This window comes from Delphinapterus leucas, chromosome 4 (genome assembly GCF_059928025.1).
Source record: "Delphinapterus leucas isolate spDelLeu-1000000601 "Yukka" chromosome 4, BTC_Dleu_Yukka2, whole genome shotgun sequence".
NCBI classification, from domain to species: Eukaryota; Metazoa; Chordata; class Mammalia; order Artiodactyla; family Monodontidae; genus Delphinapterus; species Delphinapterus leucas.
Window position 1 is genome coordinate 126,693,730 of NC_143132.1, and position 19,958 is coordinate 126,713,687.

At 37.6% G+C, this 19,958-nt stretch overlaps 1 protein-coding gene across 4 annotated transcripts in view; it reads right to left on the minus strand.

Moving 5' to 3' along the window:
- The window catches only part of U2SURP (U2 snRNP associated SURP domain containing), a 55,342-nt gene extending 35,476 nt beyond the window's left edge, over window positions 1–19,866 (minus strand). For all 4 annotated transcript variants that reach the window (XM_022582685.2, XM_089911043.1, XM_022582686.2 and 1 more), the window contains exons 1-5: window positions 19,760–19,866; window positions 11,202–11,246; window positions 9,727–9,858; window positions 2,270–2,368; window positions 100–214 (exon numbers count right to left, since the gene is read on the minus strand). In XM_022582685.2, the coding sequence (XP_022438393.1) occupies window positions 100–214; window positions 2,270–2,368; window positions 9,727–9,858; window positions 11,202–11,246; window positions 19,760–19,804 (436 nt within the window). In that variant the 5' untranslated portion in view covers window positions 19,805–19,866. The remainder of the gene's footprint in view (window positions 1–99; window positions 215–2,269; window positions 2,369–9,726; window positions 9,859–11,201; window positions 11,247–19,759) is intronic.
- Window positions 19,867–19,958: the final 92 nt, after the last annotated feature.

Below are 19,958 nucleotides of genomic sequence, written 5' to 3' on the forward strand. Positions count from 1 at the left end.
CACCACTAGAGGGTGCTGATAGAAAGGAAACATGAAACTCGAAAGCAATTCAACCAAGACTTTTTGGGTTTGCTCAAGGACTATAATATTCACACTAACCTTTAGCTGCATTAACAACACCTCCGCGCACAAATGTTTTCACTTTATTACCATCACTTCCTTCAAAGGCAGCAAGAAATTCCTCATAAATTTCAGCAGCCGCCTTTTCATCCTCCTAAATACACACGAAAATATTAACATCACTTGATATAAAAATTACTGTACATACGGTGAAACTCATCCAAGAATAATGTAAACAAAACCTCTCCCTCCAATGGGGAAAGCAGGTTATTAAGCAACCTTAACAGGCAGTAATATCTAATGCTTAGTAGATATTTAACATACTAATTAACACTGGAATTAAGAGGGGATTTGCTCCTCTACAGGTAATTTGTGGAACAAGAAAAGGACCCACTAAGTAAATCTGTTTAGAGACAATTCAAGGGTCCAACTGTATGACAACAGACTACACAAAATATATTATTCTATTAACGTTTATGACATTTCTAAGGCACAAAAATTTAACTCTGAATATAAACATTTCCTTCACAAACCACTGACATGAGTATTAGAAGTCTGAAGAAGCAATATCTCCAGACAGTTGGCATTAGAGAAAAAAACCTCAAAATTATAATTATATGTAATTATAATTACAATTATAATTATTCTAAATGTCCCCAAAACATGCATGAATAGGAAGGCCAACAGAACAGAAAATATAGAAATAAATCCAATAGCACGTGGAAATTTAGTATTCAATAAAAGGGGCCCCTCAAATCAGTGGAGAATAGATGGACTTTTCAATGAATGATGGTGGGATAATTTGATAGTTATTTGAAAAAAAGGTAAAAAGGAACCAATTCTTCACATCACATACCAGGAGAAATTGCAAATGAATCAGATTTAATTTTTTTTAAATGTAAGTATTGGGAAAAACATGAGGAAATTCCTTTAAAAGCTCGGAGTAAAAAAATGTAAACTAGGGGCTTCCCTGGTGGCGCAGTGGTTGAGAGTCCACCTGCCGATGCAGGGGACACGGGTTCGTGCCCCGGTCTGGGAAGATCCCACATGCCGCAGAGCAATGGCCGCTGAGCCTGCGCGTCCGGAGCCTGTGCTCCGCAACGGGAGAGGCCACAACAGTGAGAGGCCCACATACCGGAAAAAAAAAAAAAAAAAAGTAAACTGAAAAATCATAAGACTGATAATAAATCTGACCATATAACAAAAAATAGTTTCTGCATGGAAAAAAAACACCAGAAGCAAGATAAAAAGGCAATCAACAAACTGAGTAAGAACACTGTACCTCATGTCATAGACAAGTGTTACAATATACTTAATACAGGAGTTTCTAAAAACAGAGATATCCTACTAACTTAGAGAAATATTGGTTTAGATATGAGCAGAAAATCAAACACAAGGAAAGTTGTTCAACCTTACTTATAAAAGAAATGCAAATTTAAAACTGCACCAAGATACAATTTTTCACTTAGCAGATTGGCAAAAGTCCTTCAAAAATACTGGCAAGGCTATGGGGAACCAACCTCTCAAACACTGCTTATAGGGATGCAAAATGGACCTGCCCATATATACGAGAGACCAATTTATCACTATCTAGCAGAATTACAGCTATGCATTTACCATTCAACCCAGTAATCTCACTTATAGGAATATACCCTAAAGATACACTAGGAATAAACCCATATGCCTAACACTATCCCTAGTGCACTACCGGAAACAGCCGAAGACCAAAACACAAATGCCCTCAATAGGCATTGTAGTGAATGCAGGATTTTAGTGAATAAACTATGGCATATCTATAAAGCTATAAAAAAAGAACAAGCAATATTTCAATATACTTCCAGTAATCTCTGAGATATAATGTTAAGTGAAAAAAGCAAGGTGGAGAAAAGTGTACTGAATATAGCAAGCTATTGTTCATCTAAGAAAGAGCAGGCACAACATACATTTATACAAACTTGCTTATACAAAAAGAATAGACCAGAAAACAATCAAAACTCTTACTTACACAGAAGAGAGGAAATGGTGGAGGGGACAGGGATAAAGCTGGACTTCTCCGAATATATCTTGTGTTATAGACTTAACTTGGGGTGGGAGCTGAGAATACCCTGGAGGACAAGAATCTCTGAAAAACATTTCTCTACTGTCCATACACTTAACGCCTCCGTAGACACACTTATAAAGATAACTAAAAATACATTTTAAGCATTACCTTCTTCTTTAATTCTTCTTGCTCCTTCTTACTTAAAGTTCGCTTAGCTGTACTCATTTTTCCAATACTGAATGCTTTAAGTTTGTTTTCTAGAAGAGGCTGTGAAAAGAAATAAAAAACATACCTTTACATACACATTCTCAATTTAACTTGTTATTAACCTCAAGGCTAATAACTTACAAAAGCCATTTTTAAATACATAAAGTAAAAATACAACACAAAGAGAGACACAAAGGCTTAGAACTTATTCAACCTACTTGGCGGCAAGAATAAAAGCACTTGAGGAAGGAAAGTATAGATGTTTCTGGGCAAAAGAAGCAGTGATAGAAAAAAGACATTCAAACAGGGAGAAAGAGGCATCTATGTTCAGTAGCAGGAATCATTACCATCTAGAACCCCCAATTCAGGCACAAAAATCACATCACTTCCTTTTGTAATTCAGTAAATTACCTAATTCTTCATCAACAAAACTGATGTTTATGAACAAAATAATTTCATTTTCATTGCTGGGAAAATATCACATACTGTGTTCTAGGTTTCACACAAGTAAACAGTCATCAATTAATTTTGAATATGAGAAAATAGTATTTTAATGAATTCTTCATTTATGTAACTTAGAAGCAATTTCCTTGTAAATATGGTTTGAACAAATTTAATTTGTTCGGTTATTTATTTGAATGATAATTTTGAGTCATAAACTTTTAAAAGAGAGGAATGTTTATAAAATACAGCCTAGAATGCTTCAAGATGGCAGAGTAGAAGGCTAACTGCTGAGCAATCATCAACAGGAAGACACTGGAACTCACCGTAAAAGACACCCCACATCCAAAGACAAAGGAGAAGCCACATTGAGATGGTAGGACGGGCACAATCACAATAAAATCAAATCCTATAACTGCTGGGTGGGTGACTCACAAACTGGAGAACACTTATACCACAGAAGTCCACCCACTGGCGTGAAAGTTCTGAGCCCCACGTCAAGCTTCCCAACCTGGGGGTCCAGCAACGGGAGGAGAAATTCCTAGAGAATCAGACTTTGAAGGCTAGCGGGATTTGATTGCAGGACTTCCACAGGACTGGGGGAAACAGAGACTCCACTCTTGGAGGGCACACACAGAGTAGTGTGCGCATCGGGACCCAGGGGAGACTGAACCAGACCTACCTGCTTGTGTTGGAGGGTCTCCTGTAGAGGCGGGGGGTGGCTATGGCTCACGTGAGGACAAGGACACTGGCAGCAGAAGTTCTGGGAAGTACTCTTTGGTGTAAGACTTCCCAGGGTCCACCATTAGCCCCACCAAAGAGCCCAGGTAGGCTCCAGTTTTGGGTCGCCTCAGGCCAAAAAGCCAACAGGGAGGGAATTCAGCCCCACCCATCAACAGACAAGAGGATTAAAGTTTTACTGAGCTCTGCCCACCAGAGCACACCCACCTCTACCCACCATCAGTCCCTCCCATCAGGAAACTTGCACAAGCCTCTTAGATAGCCTCATCCACCAGAGGGCAGAGAGCAGAGAGCAGAAGCAAGAACAACTATAATCCTGCAGCCTGTGGAACAAAAACCACATTCACAGAAAGAAAGACAAGATGAAAAGGCAGAGGGCTATGTACCAGATGAAGGGAACAAGATAAAACCCCAGAAAAACAACTAAATGAAGTGGAGATAGGCAACCTTCCAGAAAAAGAATTCAGAATAATGATAGTGAAGATGATCCAGGACCTTGGAAAAAGAATGGAGGCAAAGATCGAGAAGATGCAGGAAATGTTTAACAAAGACCTAGAAGAACTAACGAACAAACAAACAGAGATGAACAATACAATAACTGAAATGAAAAATACACTACAAGGAATCAATAGCAGAATAACTGAGGCAGAAGAACAGATAAGTGACCTGGAAGACAGAATGGTAGAATTCACTGCCACAGAACAGAATAAAGAAAAAAGAATGAAAAGAAATGAAGACAGCCTAAGAGACCTCTGGGACAACATTAAATGCAACAACATTCGATTATAGAGGTCCCAGAAGGAGAAGAGAGAGAGAAAGGACCCCAGAAAATATCTGAAGAGATTATAGGTGAAAACTTCCCTAACATGGGAAAGGAAACAGCCACCCAAGTCCAAGAAGAGCAGAGAGTCCCAGGAAGGATAAACCCAAGGAGAAACAGGCCAAGACACATAGTAATCAAATTGGCAAAAATTAAAGACAAAGAAAAATTATTGAAAGCAACAAGGGAAAAGTGACAAATAACATACAAGGGAACTCCCATAAGGTTAACAGCTGATTCCTCAGCATAAATTCTACAAGCCAGAAGGCAGAGGCATGATATACTTAAAGTGGTGAAAGGGAAGAAACTACAACCAAGATTACTCTACCCCGCAAGGATCTCATTCAGATTCGATGGAGAAATCAAAAGCCTTACAGACAAGCAAAAGCTAAGAGAATTCAGCACCACCAAACCAGCTCTACAACAAATGCTAAAGGAACTTCTCTAAGTGGGGAACACAAATGAAGAAAAGGACCTACAAAAACAAACCCAAAACAATTAAGAAAATGGTCATAGGAACATACATATCGATAATTACCTTAAACGTGAATGGATTAAATGCTCCAACGAAAAGACACAGGCTGGCTGAATGGATACAAAAACAAGACCCATATATATGCTGTCTACAAGAGACCCACTTCATACCTAGGGACAACATACAGACTGAAAGTGAGGGGATGGAAAAAGATATTCCATGCAAATGGAAATCAAAAGAAAGCTGGAGTAGCAATACTCATATCAGACCAAATAGACTTTAAAATAATCTTACAAGAGACAAGGAAGGACATTACATAAGGATCAAGGGATCAATCCAAGAAGAAGAGATAACAATTATAAATATATATGCACCCAACACAGGAGCATCTCAATACATAAGGCAACTGCTAACAGCTATAAAAGTGGAAATCGACAGTAACACAATAATAGTGGGGGACTTCAACACCTCACTTACACTATTGGACAGATCATCCAAACAGAAAATACCTAGAGACAAATGACAACGAAAACCTCGATCCAAAACCTATGGGATGCAGCAAAAGCAGTTCTGAGAGGGAAGTTTATAGCAATTCAAGCCTACCTCAAGAACAAGAAAAACGTCAAATAAACAACCTAACGTTACACCTAAAGGAACTAGAGAAAGAAGAACAAACAAAACCCAAAGTTAGCAGAAGGAAAGAAATCATAAAGGTCAGAGCAGAAATAAATGAAATAGAAACAAGGAAAACAATAGCAAAGATCAATAAAACTAAAAGCTGGTTCTTTGAGAAGATAAATAAAATTGATAAACCATTAGCCAGACTCATCAAGAAAAAGAGGAAGAGGACTCAAATCAATAAAATTAGAAATGAAAAAGGGGAAGTTACAACAGACGAAGCATCCTAAGAGACTACTACAACAACTCTACGCCAATAAAACGGACAACCTGGAAGAAATGGACAAATTTTTCAAAAGGTATAACCTTCCAAGATTGAACCAGGAAGAAACAGAAAACATGAACAGACCAATCACAAGTAATGAAATTGAAACTGTGATTAAAAATCTTCCAACAAACAACAGTCCAGGACCAGATGGTTCCACAGGTGAATTCTATCTAACATTTAGAGAAGAGCCAACACCCATCCTTCTCAAACTCTTCCAAAAATTGCAGAGGAAGGAACACTCCCAAACTCATTCTAGGAGGCCACCATCACCCTGATACCAAAACCAGACAAAGGTGCTACAAAAAAAGAAAACTACAGACCAATATCACTGATGAACATAGATGCAAAAATATTGAAAAACAAATTAGCAAACAGAATTCAACAACAGATTAAAAGGATCATACACCACGATCAAGTGGGATTTATCCTAGGGATGCAAGGATTCTTCAATATACACAAATCAATCAATGTGATACACCATGTTAACAAACTGAAGAAGAAAAACCATATGATCATCTCAATAGATGCAGAAAAAGCTTCTGACAAAATTCAACACCCATTTATGATAAAAACTATCCAGAGAGTGGGCATAGAGGGAACCTACCTCAACATAATAAAGGCCATATATGACAAACCCACAGCAAACATCATTCTCAATGGTGAAAAACTGAAAGCATTTCCTCTAAGATCAGGAACAAGACAAGGATGTCCACTCTCGCCACTATTATTCAACATAGTTTTAAAAGTCCTAGCCACAGCAATCAGAGAAGAAAAAGAAATAAAAGGAATACAAATTGGAAAAGAAGAAGTAAAACTGTCACTGTTTGCAGATGACATGATACTATACATAAAGAATCCTAAAGATGCCACCAGAAAACTACTAGAGCTAAGCAATGAATCTGGTAAAGTTGCAGGATACAAAATTAATGCACAGATATCTCTTGCATTCCTATACACTAATGATGAAAAATCTGAAAGAGAAATTAAGGAAACACTCCCATTTACCATTGCAACAAAAAGAATAAAATACCTAAGAATAAACGTACTTAGGGAGACAAAAGACCTGTATGCAGAAAACTATAAGACACTGATGAAAGAAATTAAAGATGATACAAACAGATGGAGAGATATACCATGTTCTTGGATCGGAACAATCAATATTGTGAAAATGACTATACTACCCAAAGCAATCTATAGCTTCAATGCAATCCCTATCAAATTACCAATGGCATTTTTTACAGAACTAGAAAAAAAAATCTTAAAATTTGTATGGAGACACAAAAGGCCCCAAACAGCCCAAGCAGTCTTGAGGGGAAAAAAACGAAACTGGAGGAATCAGACTCCCTGACTTCAGACTGTACTACAAAGCTACAGTAATCAAGACAGTATGGTATGGGCACAGAAACATAGATCAATGGAACAGGATAGAAAGCCCAGAGATAAACCCAAGCACCTGTGGTCAACTAATCTATGACGAAGGAGGCAAGGATATACAATGAAGAAAAGACAGTCTCTTTAATAAATGGTGCTGGGAAAACTGGACAGCTACATGTAAAAGAATGAAATTAGAATACTCCCTAACACCATGCACAAAAATAAACTCAAAATGGATTAGAGACCTAAATATAAGACCAGACACCATAAAGCTCTTAAAGGAAAACATAGAAAGAACACTCTTTGACATAAATCACAGCAAGATCTTTTTTGATCCACCTCCTAGAGTAATGGAAATAAAAACAAAAGTAAACAAATGGGACCTAATGAACCTTAAAGCAAGGAAACTACAAACTTTTGCAAAGCAAAGGAAACTACAAACAAGACGAAGAGACAACCCTCAGAATGGGAGAAAATATTTGCAAACAAAATCAATGGACATTGAATTAATCTCCAAAATATATAAACAGCTTATGCAGCTCAATATTAAAAAAAACAAACAACCCAATCAAAAAATGGACAGAAGACCTAAATAGGCATTTCACCAAAGAAGACATACAGATGGCCAAGAAGCACATGAAAAGCTGCTCAACATTACTAATTACTAGAGAAATGCAACTCAAAACTACAATGAGGTATCACCTCACACCAGTCAGAATGGGCATCATCAGAAAATCTACAAACAACAAATGCTGGAGAGGGTGTGGAGAAAAGGGAACCCTCTTGCACTGTTGGTGGGAATGTAAATTGATACAGCCACTATGGAGAACAGTATGGAGGTTCCTTAAAAAACTAAAAACAGAATTACCATATGACCCAGCAATCCCACTACTGGGCATATACCCAGAGAAAACCATAATTCAAAAACACACATGCACCCCAATGTTCACTGCAGCACTATTTACAATAGCCAGGTTACGGAAGCAACTTAAATGCCCGCCGACAGACGAATGGATAAAGAAGACATGGTACATAATACAATGGAATATTACTCAGCCATAAAATGAAACAAAACTGGGTCATTCGTAGAGATGTGGATGGATCTAGAGACTGTCATACAGAGTGAAGTAAGTCAGAAAGAGAAAAACAAATATCATATATTAACACATATATGTGGAACCTAGAAAAATGGTACAGGTGAACTGGTTTGCAGGGCAGAAATTGAAACACAGATGTAGGGAACAAACGTATGGACACCAAGGGTGGAAAGTGGTGATGGGTGGTGGTGGTGTGATGAATTGGGAGTTTGGGATTGACATATATACACTAATATGTATAAAATGGATAATAAGAACCTGCTGTATAAAACAATAAATTAAATAAAATTCAAAAATACAGCGTAAAATATTAATCTGCAGTTGAAATCTGAAGGTTTCTCTCTCACCTACCAAAATGAGAAGTTAACCAATTATGAAATTAAACTATCAATCACTTGGTTATTAAACAGGCTTGCCCTTGGCAAGATACAAAATGGAAAAGTAATATTGCTGCAAACTACTTCAAGGTTACATTAAAATCCCTTTAAAAAAAACAAAGCAGTTCATAACTCAAAAGTCAATACTGGGTTTCACAAACACACTCAAAGTAAATTTTTTCCCAAAATAGAAAGGAAAATGTTCTGCCATCATTCAGCACCTTTGATTTCAACTGCTGAAGTTTAAACAAATGGTAAAATTACATACAAATTCAATAAGAAACATAATTTTACAAAGCAAAATTTTTGTCCTCAATTTTATTTATATCCTAAGAGCCAAACTTAGACACCTAAGAGAGAAATGGTTAAGAAAATTATGGAATACTTACTCTAAAAATATAATCACCCATTAAAGTTTGTTTACAGAGTTTTTCCTAAAATTAAAAAAAATTAGACCTGAAGAATCTTTTACAATGTGTTCCTGTAAAATGGACCTCAGCAAAGTAAAAATATATTTATGCTTAAAAATATTAAACAAGAAAATAAAGTGTTATCAATATCAATACTGGCTGGTAATGACTGTCCTCCTTATATTTTCCAAATTTTCAAAAGAAAACATTATTTGAAATTAAAAAAAGACTAAAAGAACACGAGAGTACTTTGCAGATACAGGCAGTGAAGATGCTCCTTCTCTGGGTGCTTGCAGCACCCTGGGAACTGCACTGACCAGAGTGAACAGCACCTGCTCCTGTTAGCTTCCCAGGCTGGGACTATGTATAAGCTGAGAACAAGAAGTGTGTTTTAATCATCTGTGTATTTCCAGTGACTGGCCTCTGGCACTTGGTTCAGCAAATGTTTGGCATAAGGGGAGAACAATAAATCTATTAACCATTTTACATTCAAAACACTCCTTGGTTTTTTAAAATAAAATTAAAAATTTTAAATGAAACATATCTTACATATGAGCTAAAAAACATTTCCTTAGATGAGTTTGAATTTATTGTTAACCCAAATAGAATAATGAATGCTATTTTCAAATAGTACAAGATGAAACAACAAGCACAAAACCAAGATATTCAACTACCAAATTCAATCAAGGGCAGATCAAAATCATTATCTATCCTTTCTTATCTTTATCAATACTTACTCTTGAGAGATTCTGATGAGGAGAGTCACAAACGTTTTCACGGGTACTTTCATTCCTATAATTATGCTTTCTTGGGCTCTTAGGTCGTGTCCGACTTGGCATATCACTATCTGAGGGTCCAGATGCATCCATCTTCATGAAAAGGAAAACGAATTTTTAAAAATCATATATGTAGTACTGAAACTAGAATCAACCCAAATATCCAAGTATTGACAAACTTCATTTTACACTATCAAAATATTTCACTAATTATCCCTTAATACCTCTGATTTCATCAGAAAAGTTCTTAAGTACAGGAAGTTTTCAATAATTCTAACTTGCACTTGAAAGATCAAATTTTATATCACTAACAAATAGTTGTTTTCCTTAAAAGAACAGGTTAGTTTCCTTCATTTTCAAGAAAATATCTGCCAAACACCCAAGTCTGACTAACCACAGTTTGTCTGTCAGTTGTACCTTCAAGTAAAAATGGTATTCCATGAAAGAAGGAGCCAGTTTTATTCCACAACTTAAACAATCCCACAAGTATTATACTTTTCCTCAAGACAAACACCACACTTTGGCAAGCAGAAGTGCCTTATATGTGTCTCCCATTTCATCACACAGAACGTTAAAAACACTCATACACAAGGACAAGATTTAATATTAATAATTTTTACTGCTTCATCAAGAAGATTCTTAAGTGAAACTAGCATATTTTTACTGTGTCTGGAGGGGAAGAACACAATGACTACTAGCACATTTTGGCGACATTGCCTTGATTCATGCTAAGGTGCCAACAATTTACCCATCAATTGTTTTTGCACCATTAGTGCAAATGTCAACACAATGATGGCAAATGATGTCTTAGTGTTATTACAAAATAGTTCTGAATTCAGCCACCCTGAAAAATTCTCAGCAACCCCACGGGTCTGAAGACCACACTTTTAGCACTGCTATAGTAACACATGTAAAGGAAAGTTTATCGCAGTATTATTCAAAATGTCAAAAAGCTTGAAACAAATCGTCTATGCCCATCAACAGAGAAATAGCTTAATAAATAATTGCACCTCCCCCGTGGAACATTAAGATACCATTAGAAAGACTAGAGCAGAGCTGTATCTGTTGACTTGCAGGGATTTGCAATAGGTGTACTGTGCACTGTGAAAAGAAATGTGTATAACGCAAAACTTGTTTAAAAAAATGTATAAGCACACACACCTATGTATGTACAAAATTTTACAAGCACAGTAAAAAAAAAAAAGGGAAATATACACACTTGGTTTCTAACATGGTTTGAGGGGCCAACTTACCTGACTAACAGAACACAAAAAAAACACAGAACATCTAGCAAAAAAGGTTAAAGAAAATATGCACATACAACGCAATCATATTTATTTATCAAGTAAAATCATAAGGGACATATCAAGTAGGGATATATACAATAAGAAATTAAATTTTAAGGAAAAAAGACAACGATTGCCTTTTATACTCACATGGGCATCTGAAGATCCAGATGAATGAACATCTGATGATCTGGTCTGCAAGCATTAAAAATAAAAGCCAACATTTAAATAATCAGAAAATGTATTATGCTAACAAAACAAGTATTTCTTGTGTTACACAGACAATCTTTCCAAACTTGTAGCAATTTCTTCTCAGCTAATAAAACCAAACAAAGGCAATCTCTGACTTACAAAAAAAAAATTGTGATACAAAATAAATGTGTCAGTCAAGTTCAGTCTTCAAATAATGGCACTTTCCAATAAGGTCAAGTGTTAAAGTTTCACCTGATTTTGTTTTAATTGATCTAAATTTCAGATTACATATGGCATATAATAATTTGATTTTTCACTATGCAGCTAAGGATGAAGAAGCCAAGCTATAACACTATTAAATAAATAATATGTGGTATCTTTCTGAAATTTTAATTGGAGGCCCAGAATTTAACTCTGGCACTGAGTTGTTTTTATTTTTCAAGGTATTGGGTAGTGAGATTTTACTTATTTTATATATATATTTAAGTATTAAAAGTGAAATCAAGAATCTTGACATCACAAGTACCTCATCGATCCTAGCTCCCAGTTCTAGATTTCAAATGTAATGCACAAGACAATATATTCATTTTTAAGAAAAAATTGAAGATTTGTATGATGTAGATAAAAGCCAATAAGATTCCCATGGGTCCACACAGTACTGCTTTACTTATCTTGTTGAAACATAAGGCTAAGAACAGCTGATCGGATTTTCATACTGAATCAATTTATTCCTCTGAGCTCCATACTGGACCCTAGGCAAAATCAGCCCAAGACAACCAAGCACTGAGCCACCAGCCATCTCCATTCTTTCTACCCATCTTTTTTCTGTCCCCAACTTTTACTGTGTCCCTCCTATTTCACTTTCTTCTCCCTGCTAACCTTTCCTAAAAGGCAAGGTAGCATGAAAGAAATTTTTTATTTAAATTTAACCCTGTGAAACCTACTTTGAATCAGTTTGAAATGCATCCATTTGCAGACACTTAAAAAATACAAGACAATAAATAACTCCTCTTAAAAAAGAAAAAAAGGGGGCTTCCCTGGTGGCGCAGTGGTTGAGAGTCCGCCTGCCGGTGCAGGGGACACGGGTTCGTGCCCCGTTCCAGGAAGATCCCACATGCCCTGGAGTAGCTGGGCCCGTGGGCAATGGCCGCTGAGCCTGCGCGTCTGGAGCCTGTGCTCCGAAACGGAAGAAGCCACAACAGTGAGAGGCCCGCGTACCGCAAAAAAAAAAGAAATAGAAAGTTCCGTCAAGAGACTGAGTGAACTGAGGAGGAAAAAAAATTCAATTGCCTTCTAATATACCAGTGTTAACCTGCTAGGTAACAAAAATAACAGGGTAATCATAATAGTGAGAAAAAACATAAAACAACTAGAAACCAACTAAAGAAATATGTACCACCTGTGCGAAGAAAATACAAACTTCACAAAAGGGTTGTTATTCAAGTCAACTTTTGAAAAGATTCATCACATTCCTAGATGGGAAAACTCATTATTAAGACAAAGTCAACTACACCTAAATTTATTTATGCATTTAATGCAATTTCATTCCACAGCTCAAAATCCTAAAGGGAAGTCTCTGCAAGGGGACAAGGGGGATTGCCAAAAATAATTCTGAAGTTCACCCAGAAGAATAAGCACGAAAGAGCAGATAAGAAAGTGCTAGCCTTTCTTTAATCTATGCCACCACATCCAAATCATCATTTCTAGGATTTAAAAATAACAGCATGGCTTAGGGCGATGCATCAGCTGATTTCAATTAACCTAAGATGGTCATATTTAGTACAAACCAAACATTTTCCACTGATACGCTACACAGCATCAGAATGAAATTTTAGGCTTGAGAACAGTTAAAGAGATGGAAATAGTAGTGAATAAAAATTTTAAAGGAATAACCAACTTTTAAAGCTAATGGTCCAGGTAATCAGTAAACATAACACTACTTCTGAAGAGTCTCCCCCTCTACTTAACCTGGAACTGCACTATGTTATTTGTCTTGGGTTTGGGTTTTATGTTTTTACTGAAGAACAGTAAATTAGTGATGCTTAAAGATCTTCTGAAGTCCACAGCACAATCCCTCATCCAAATGAAAAGACCCAAAAGCAAGAAATGAAAAGGCAAAATAAGGGAGATTTGAGGCAATAAAGAAGCAGACACAAGAAAAACTTATCTCAAGTTTGAGAAAGCAGATATAGTACAGATGTGGGGAAGGACAGCAAGGGAAAAAAAAAGGATCATACTGATGGCTGCTGAGGAGACAGAGGTGAAGCCAACTAAACAATACCATAAAACTTTTTTTTTCCAGCTGCTCCTACTTTACTTCAATTGAAAAACCGCCACACCTGAGTTTTCAAATTAGCAAGCTAACCACAGCAACATTCCTCCAACACCTCCACTCTGCCTAGTCCGCTCTCCATTCCCATCTGCCTCCTTCCTCCTCACATCCTCTAAAGCATCAACTTACATTTCCACAAGTTTAATAATCACTCCCATAGGAAGCATATCAACACTTTTATTGTGCTGAGATGACTCCCAATTCCTTATCTTCAACCTTGGTGCCTCTCCTGGGTTCCAATCTGTTCTTAAACAACTTCCTGGACATCTTCACCTGAATATCTGCAAGTTCCTCACATCCTATATATATAAAATATAGTTTCCTCCCAAACCAGCTTCTCCCGTTGACCTTCTTACTTCTGACACCGAATGGTAACTTTCAATCAGTCATAATACAGAAGTAGTAAAATGTTAAGAGCACAGACTCTGGAATCAGACTTCCTGTTTTTAGCACTTACCAGCTTTGTAACCTTGGGCCTAGTTCCTTCACCTGTAATGCTGAATAGCACCTGCCTTATAGGATTGTTGTGAAGGACAAAGACAGGTGAAGCACTAAGAACAGTGTTTGGTACATAAAAGTGCTCAATGAGTGTTAGCCAGCAGCATTATACCAGGGTCATCCTTGACTACTTCCCTCTCCCCCATAACCAACTGAGTCAAATTCTGTTCACCCCACCTCTACTGAAACTCTTCTCTGGGGACCCTTTTTACTAAAGACACTATTGTGGTTCAGATCTTCCCTTTATTCAACCCATTTACTGGGCAACCACTTACTGGTACTGTGCCTTACATCAAATATAAATGTTCTTAGGAGCTAATAAATAAGAGAGACAAGTAAAACAGTGTGGCTATACCACCAGAGCACAGAGGGCAAGCAAATCTTAGTGGGAGTGGGGACGATGTCAGAAAAGCTTCCCAAAGAGTATCTGAGGTGAGATTTTTGAAGCAATCTTTAATATTTATCAGCAGCACTACAAAAATCTTCAAACTAATCCTCCTCAATCCCAAATTCTTCCTAAACTATGTCTCCAGAAGAGCTTTCCTAAAGGACTTTCCTGCCTTGAATCTTCCATGGCTCTCTAATTTTATTCCATAGGTTTTAAAGCCGCCACGATTTAGCTCAAACTTATCCTTCCGTCTCAGAAACTTTTATCCCTATGCAAATGTCCTATATACATTGGCTAAACCAGAACGTGTATCAATCCATTTGCCAGTGATTTATTTTCTTTACCTCACCCATCTCTTTTTTATACCTCTATGTCTACCCTTCAAAACTCTGTTCATTGTTCAAGAGACTCAAACTCCTCTATTCCTGAAGCCTCCCCACCCCACCCTCCAATCAACCAGCTGTCATTTCTTTCCCTAAAGTTTTAGACGCTTCTGATGGCTCTGCTTTGAACTATCCATGTGTTGACTCTTTTTCCACTAGACAGCATGTTCCCCAAAACTGATTATCATCTTATTTAATTTTTTCTTCCTCAGAGTCAAACAAAATCTGGCAAGTGACGGAGCCTCAATAAACTTGCTGACGTACCAAGTTGGAACAAGTACCTGCACAACAAAATTGCACTCCTCACTATCAACATACTAAGCTGTCCACTCAGCAACAAGTAACAGCTACCTAGCTGAATACCACTTTCCAAGACAAACCAAAGTCTACCTCTCAAAAAAATCCATCAAGTCTATTGAGTTAAATAATAAACCTGAAATTATCCTTAAAATTACATCCAAAACACTACCAACACATGAAAAGTTGTAAGTACATTTTGAATGATCTGTAATCTAAAATGAGGAAAGCCTGGTGAAAAAAATTAAGTGCTCAAGGAAGAGACATCTAACAGTACCAAATAGCCTCAACTGCTATTGGCAAATGCATCTTGCTTTTAAAAAAAATTATTTCAGCAAAATATCTAGCATGTGGCCAATCTGCAATAAACTGTTAAAGCTACTTAACAGTACAAGAGGCAAATTATTTGTAATATTAATATTTTTGAGTTTAATATCCTGTAGGAAGTTTTGGGCTCTTTTTTTTGTTTTTCAAAAATGATGTTCTTTGTAAAAAGCGATAGAGAGGCATGAGTCTTCAACTTGCATACCAAATGAGCCCTCCTCTCATTTGCCTTACTGGCAAATGAGTATTTTTTGTCAATTTATTATACTTTCTAGGAAGAAAAAAGCTTCAGGAATAAAAACTAGAAGAGAATAAAAACTAGACTTTCAGGGCTTCCCTGGTGGCACAGTGGTTGAGAGTCCGCCTGCCGATGCAGGGGACACGGGTTCAGGAGGATCCCACGTGATCCCAACATGCTCCCACATGCCGCGGAGCAACTGGGCCCCTGAGCCATGGCCGCTGAGCCCGCGAGTCCGGAGCCTGTGCTCTGCAAAGGGAGAGGCCACAACAGGGAGAGGCCCGCGTACCGAGAAAAAAAAGCTATACTTTCAGAAAACAAATAATTCAATCCAATAAGACAGAAAAATTTTAAAACCATATTAACAGTCATATTCGAGCACCAGTGCTACAAATACTCGAATTTCTAAAAGACACCAATCAAGAAAATAAAAGTTCCTAATGCCTCTCTCCACCCCAAAACACAGCCTTCCACCCAGAAAACTAACCACCTTATATTTTAAGATAAGACGGTTATCTTACATCCATATCATAATAAAGATTCAGTTTAAACTAAAACTGGAGAACAAGAGAGCCTAATTTTTCAAGGTTTGTGTTTTGTTTGGAGTTTTTGATCATATTTAATTCTTACATACCTTCAGGTACCACCAAAAAAATGTACACAAGCAGTAATATATACCTAAGGATGATAAGCCTTGAATGGATACTCATTATATCAATACATATTTCGTACAACTGAAATACTTTTGTTAATCAGCAGTCAATTAAAATAGTTCCCACACTAATTTAGCACTGGGTGTCCAAGGAAGCCAGCAGTATTTCCTACTTAGCTCATTTACCTCTCTAACCCAATTTTTGACACTATGGCAAAAAATAAGCACTGTCACAGAGTGAAATAACAGGGCACACAATTCCATTATATTAGTAGTACTACCAGCACAGGAGCTGCAGAGGGAACGAGAATACCACGTTCTCTTCATATCCTCATTGTGCTGAGCAAACAACTCTTACAATCAAAATAAATTAATTTTTATAAATTAAATTCTAAGTTTATATATTAAATTTAACATTTTTCTAAGCAAACAATTATAGGCTCTTTGCCTCTCCTCCCAAAATCAAAGCTACAACATGGTACCCCTCTCCCCCAAAGCATCATTTTAGTCTGGTGATACAAGAATAAATGCACAGGAAATTTTTAGCTAATTCCTAAAACATTTACTGAATTTATTTGTCAGGCTTTAAAATAAAAAGTACAGCAAAATTACACAGAAAATAAAGGGTCTCTTCATCAGGGACAACTACACATAAAGGTTAAATCATTTGACTATACAAACTTAAAATGTAATTTTTAAAGCTAAAAGAAACTATAGAGGTTATCTAATTTAATCTCTTCATTTTGTAATTAAGACACATCAAATAATTTTGCCATTGTCAATAGCAAAAAGCCCTATTATACATTTTATTTGTTAAATTATCTCAATACCTTAAATTACCTCAATTAGCTCCACTTTTTTTTACTGAGGTATAAATGACATACAACACTATTAGTTTTGGGTATACAACATAATGTTTCAGTATTTGTATACACTGCAGAAATTTCATCACAATAAGTCTAGTTAATAGCCATCACCAAACATAGTTACAGAGTTTTTTCTTCTTGTGATGAGAAATTTTAAGATCTACTCTCTTCTTAGCTTTCAAATATGCAGTACAGTATTATTAACTATAGTCACCATGCTGTACATTACATCCTCTTGTACATTTAAAAATTAACATTTTCCTCAGGGTCTACAAATACGATTAACAAGCATCCCTACCCACAGCAATGGGAATTTAACTACCAAAGAGTAAGAATGAACATGAAACTAAAGAATATTTTACTCCATCTGTATGGTAGAATATGTCACTCATCTGCACTCCCCAGAGGAAGAAATCAAAACAGAGATCAAAGGCTAGAAATTCCAAACACTGTCATATTAACCAAAATGATCTTATACTCTCTCCAATAAATTCTGGACTTGTGTTAGAAATAGAAAGCAGTAATCTGAGCAGTCATTATGATAACTGATAACAGATTCTAAATCTCAGGATTAGAATTTAGCCTGACATTTTGAAAAATAAGTACTTTTTACTTCCTCTAAGAACAAAGGGGAGAGGAAAGGAACTAAGTTTTTTTATGTACTTTATAGATATTCACTCATTTAACCCTTACATCAACCCTGTAGAAAAGGGATTATGTCCACATTACAAACAAGGAAATTGAGGCTGAAAAGTTTAAGCAATTTCCCTTGATATCGCAAATATAATTTATTACCAAGTCAGGATTTGAATCCAAATACCTTTTGTTTGTTATCAAAATCCATAATCTCTCCACTACATCATGCACCCTCCTGAGATATTTTACAGACATCGGTAGGAAATCTCTTAACAGCATCAACTGATTATAATCTAAAGCAATATAAACTAAAAAGATTACTGGAAGATCCAACAATTTACTTACAGGAAACAGCCACACAGGCACAACCGCGAGAAGTACTACTAGAGAAGGAGGCCTGAACATATATATACATTAATATGTTTCCAATGTAAGCCAAAGCCTCAAACAGAAGACACTTAAAATATTACTTTGAGTAGAAACAAAAATAGTGAGGCTTGTGCATGAATTTTATGGATGCACTAGCTTTAGTAACAGTTCCCTAATAGTAAGCAGGGCTGTTTTTGTCAGAGTCCGCTGAGGAAGCGGGCAGTCATGTACCCAACCTGGTGAGCCCCTCCTCACCAAGGAGAAATGTACTGGGGAGGGGAGAAACAAACAAGGAGTGAACGCAGGTTGTAAAGCAGCCAAGACTGGCCCTCTACCACAGTTTCTACATAACTAAAAGATTTCTGGTAAACCCATTACTAATTACGAACTAATTATAAACATCATTCACCAAATGGCATAAAGACTATGATTTAATAGAAACTGAGAAAGCAGGTGTATAATAGCTTACGTTTCCCAGAACAAACTGTACACACAAGACTAGACCCCTCTACCGTAAACGTAACTTCCTCATAACCTACTTACTATCATACACGCTCTTTAAGATGTAAGCCCTTAGAACCTTTAAGTATTACACTTCTTGCATCAGCATCAAAAAGCTTAACAACTACTTCGGGCACTATTACTTTTAATATCGTGTTGGAAATGAAAAACTCAAAGCAAAAAACGATTAAGTGACCCGTCCAGGATGGCAATTTACGAACTGATGCTAATCACAACCTAACTAACGCTAAACGACTTCTACAGCTCAGTGGTTTCACAATACGTGCATACGGTTCCCTGTAAACTCAAAAGCAATTTACTAATCTTAGGTGGCTTCCAAGTCTATGAAAGTTTTCCTTTCAGAAGAAGCGGAAGACCCCGAGTCCTCGAAAACGAGCCCTCCAAAGAAGGGCTCATTTTACACTTCCTCTTATGTGAGCTAAGACCACGTGTAGAGCGTAGCATTAACCTTGGCGAGGCATCACCGCAAAGGAGAACTGCACTTCCCACCCCGCTTCCTTCCACTATTGGTCCTCCCCTCACAATTTGCGGCCCTAGAGATTATTTATTCCCTGGAGGACGTGAAGGAAATTGAGCGAGGCCGAAAGCGTGCGAGAACCAAACCCAAAGAGCCGAGGAAACAGAGGCAGACACTTAAGCACCGGGAAGCGATTCCCGCCTCTCCCAGGCTCTGTCCCGCGGCCTCAGAGCTCAGTAAGCTGAAATACAGGGGCGCGTTTTCCCGACTTCAGACCTCAGTCCAAATCACTGATTTCACTCCAGTTCTAAGCGGGAGCCGAACTACTCACGCCACCCGCCCTGGGCCCGCCAGTCTCGAGCCGAATCCAGGCTGGGACTAAGGGAAGATACCAGGCCTCTCAACCTGCGCACCACGGTACGCCTGCGCCCGGCCTACCATCGCGACCAGAACGCGGACCCCCACCCCAATCTCCTCCCTCTGGCCAGAAGCGTCTGTAGTCCCCAGACGACAGTGATACACTCACTGACTTACTGAGTCCTCTAAGAAATTACCTTTGAACTGGCCTTCTGAGAGCCGCCTGGCGTTTTGTCCGCCATCTTGAGCTTTGCCCCTCCTTCGGCAGCGGCAGCAGCGCGGGCGAGTCGAGCGCCGAAAGACTCGATCTCAGCGGAGCCCGCCTGAGGCGCGTGCAAGACCGAATAGTCGACTGCCGACTTGGCGAAATTCAAGAGGAGCTTCGCCACGTGACTT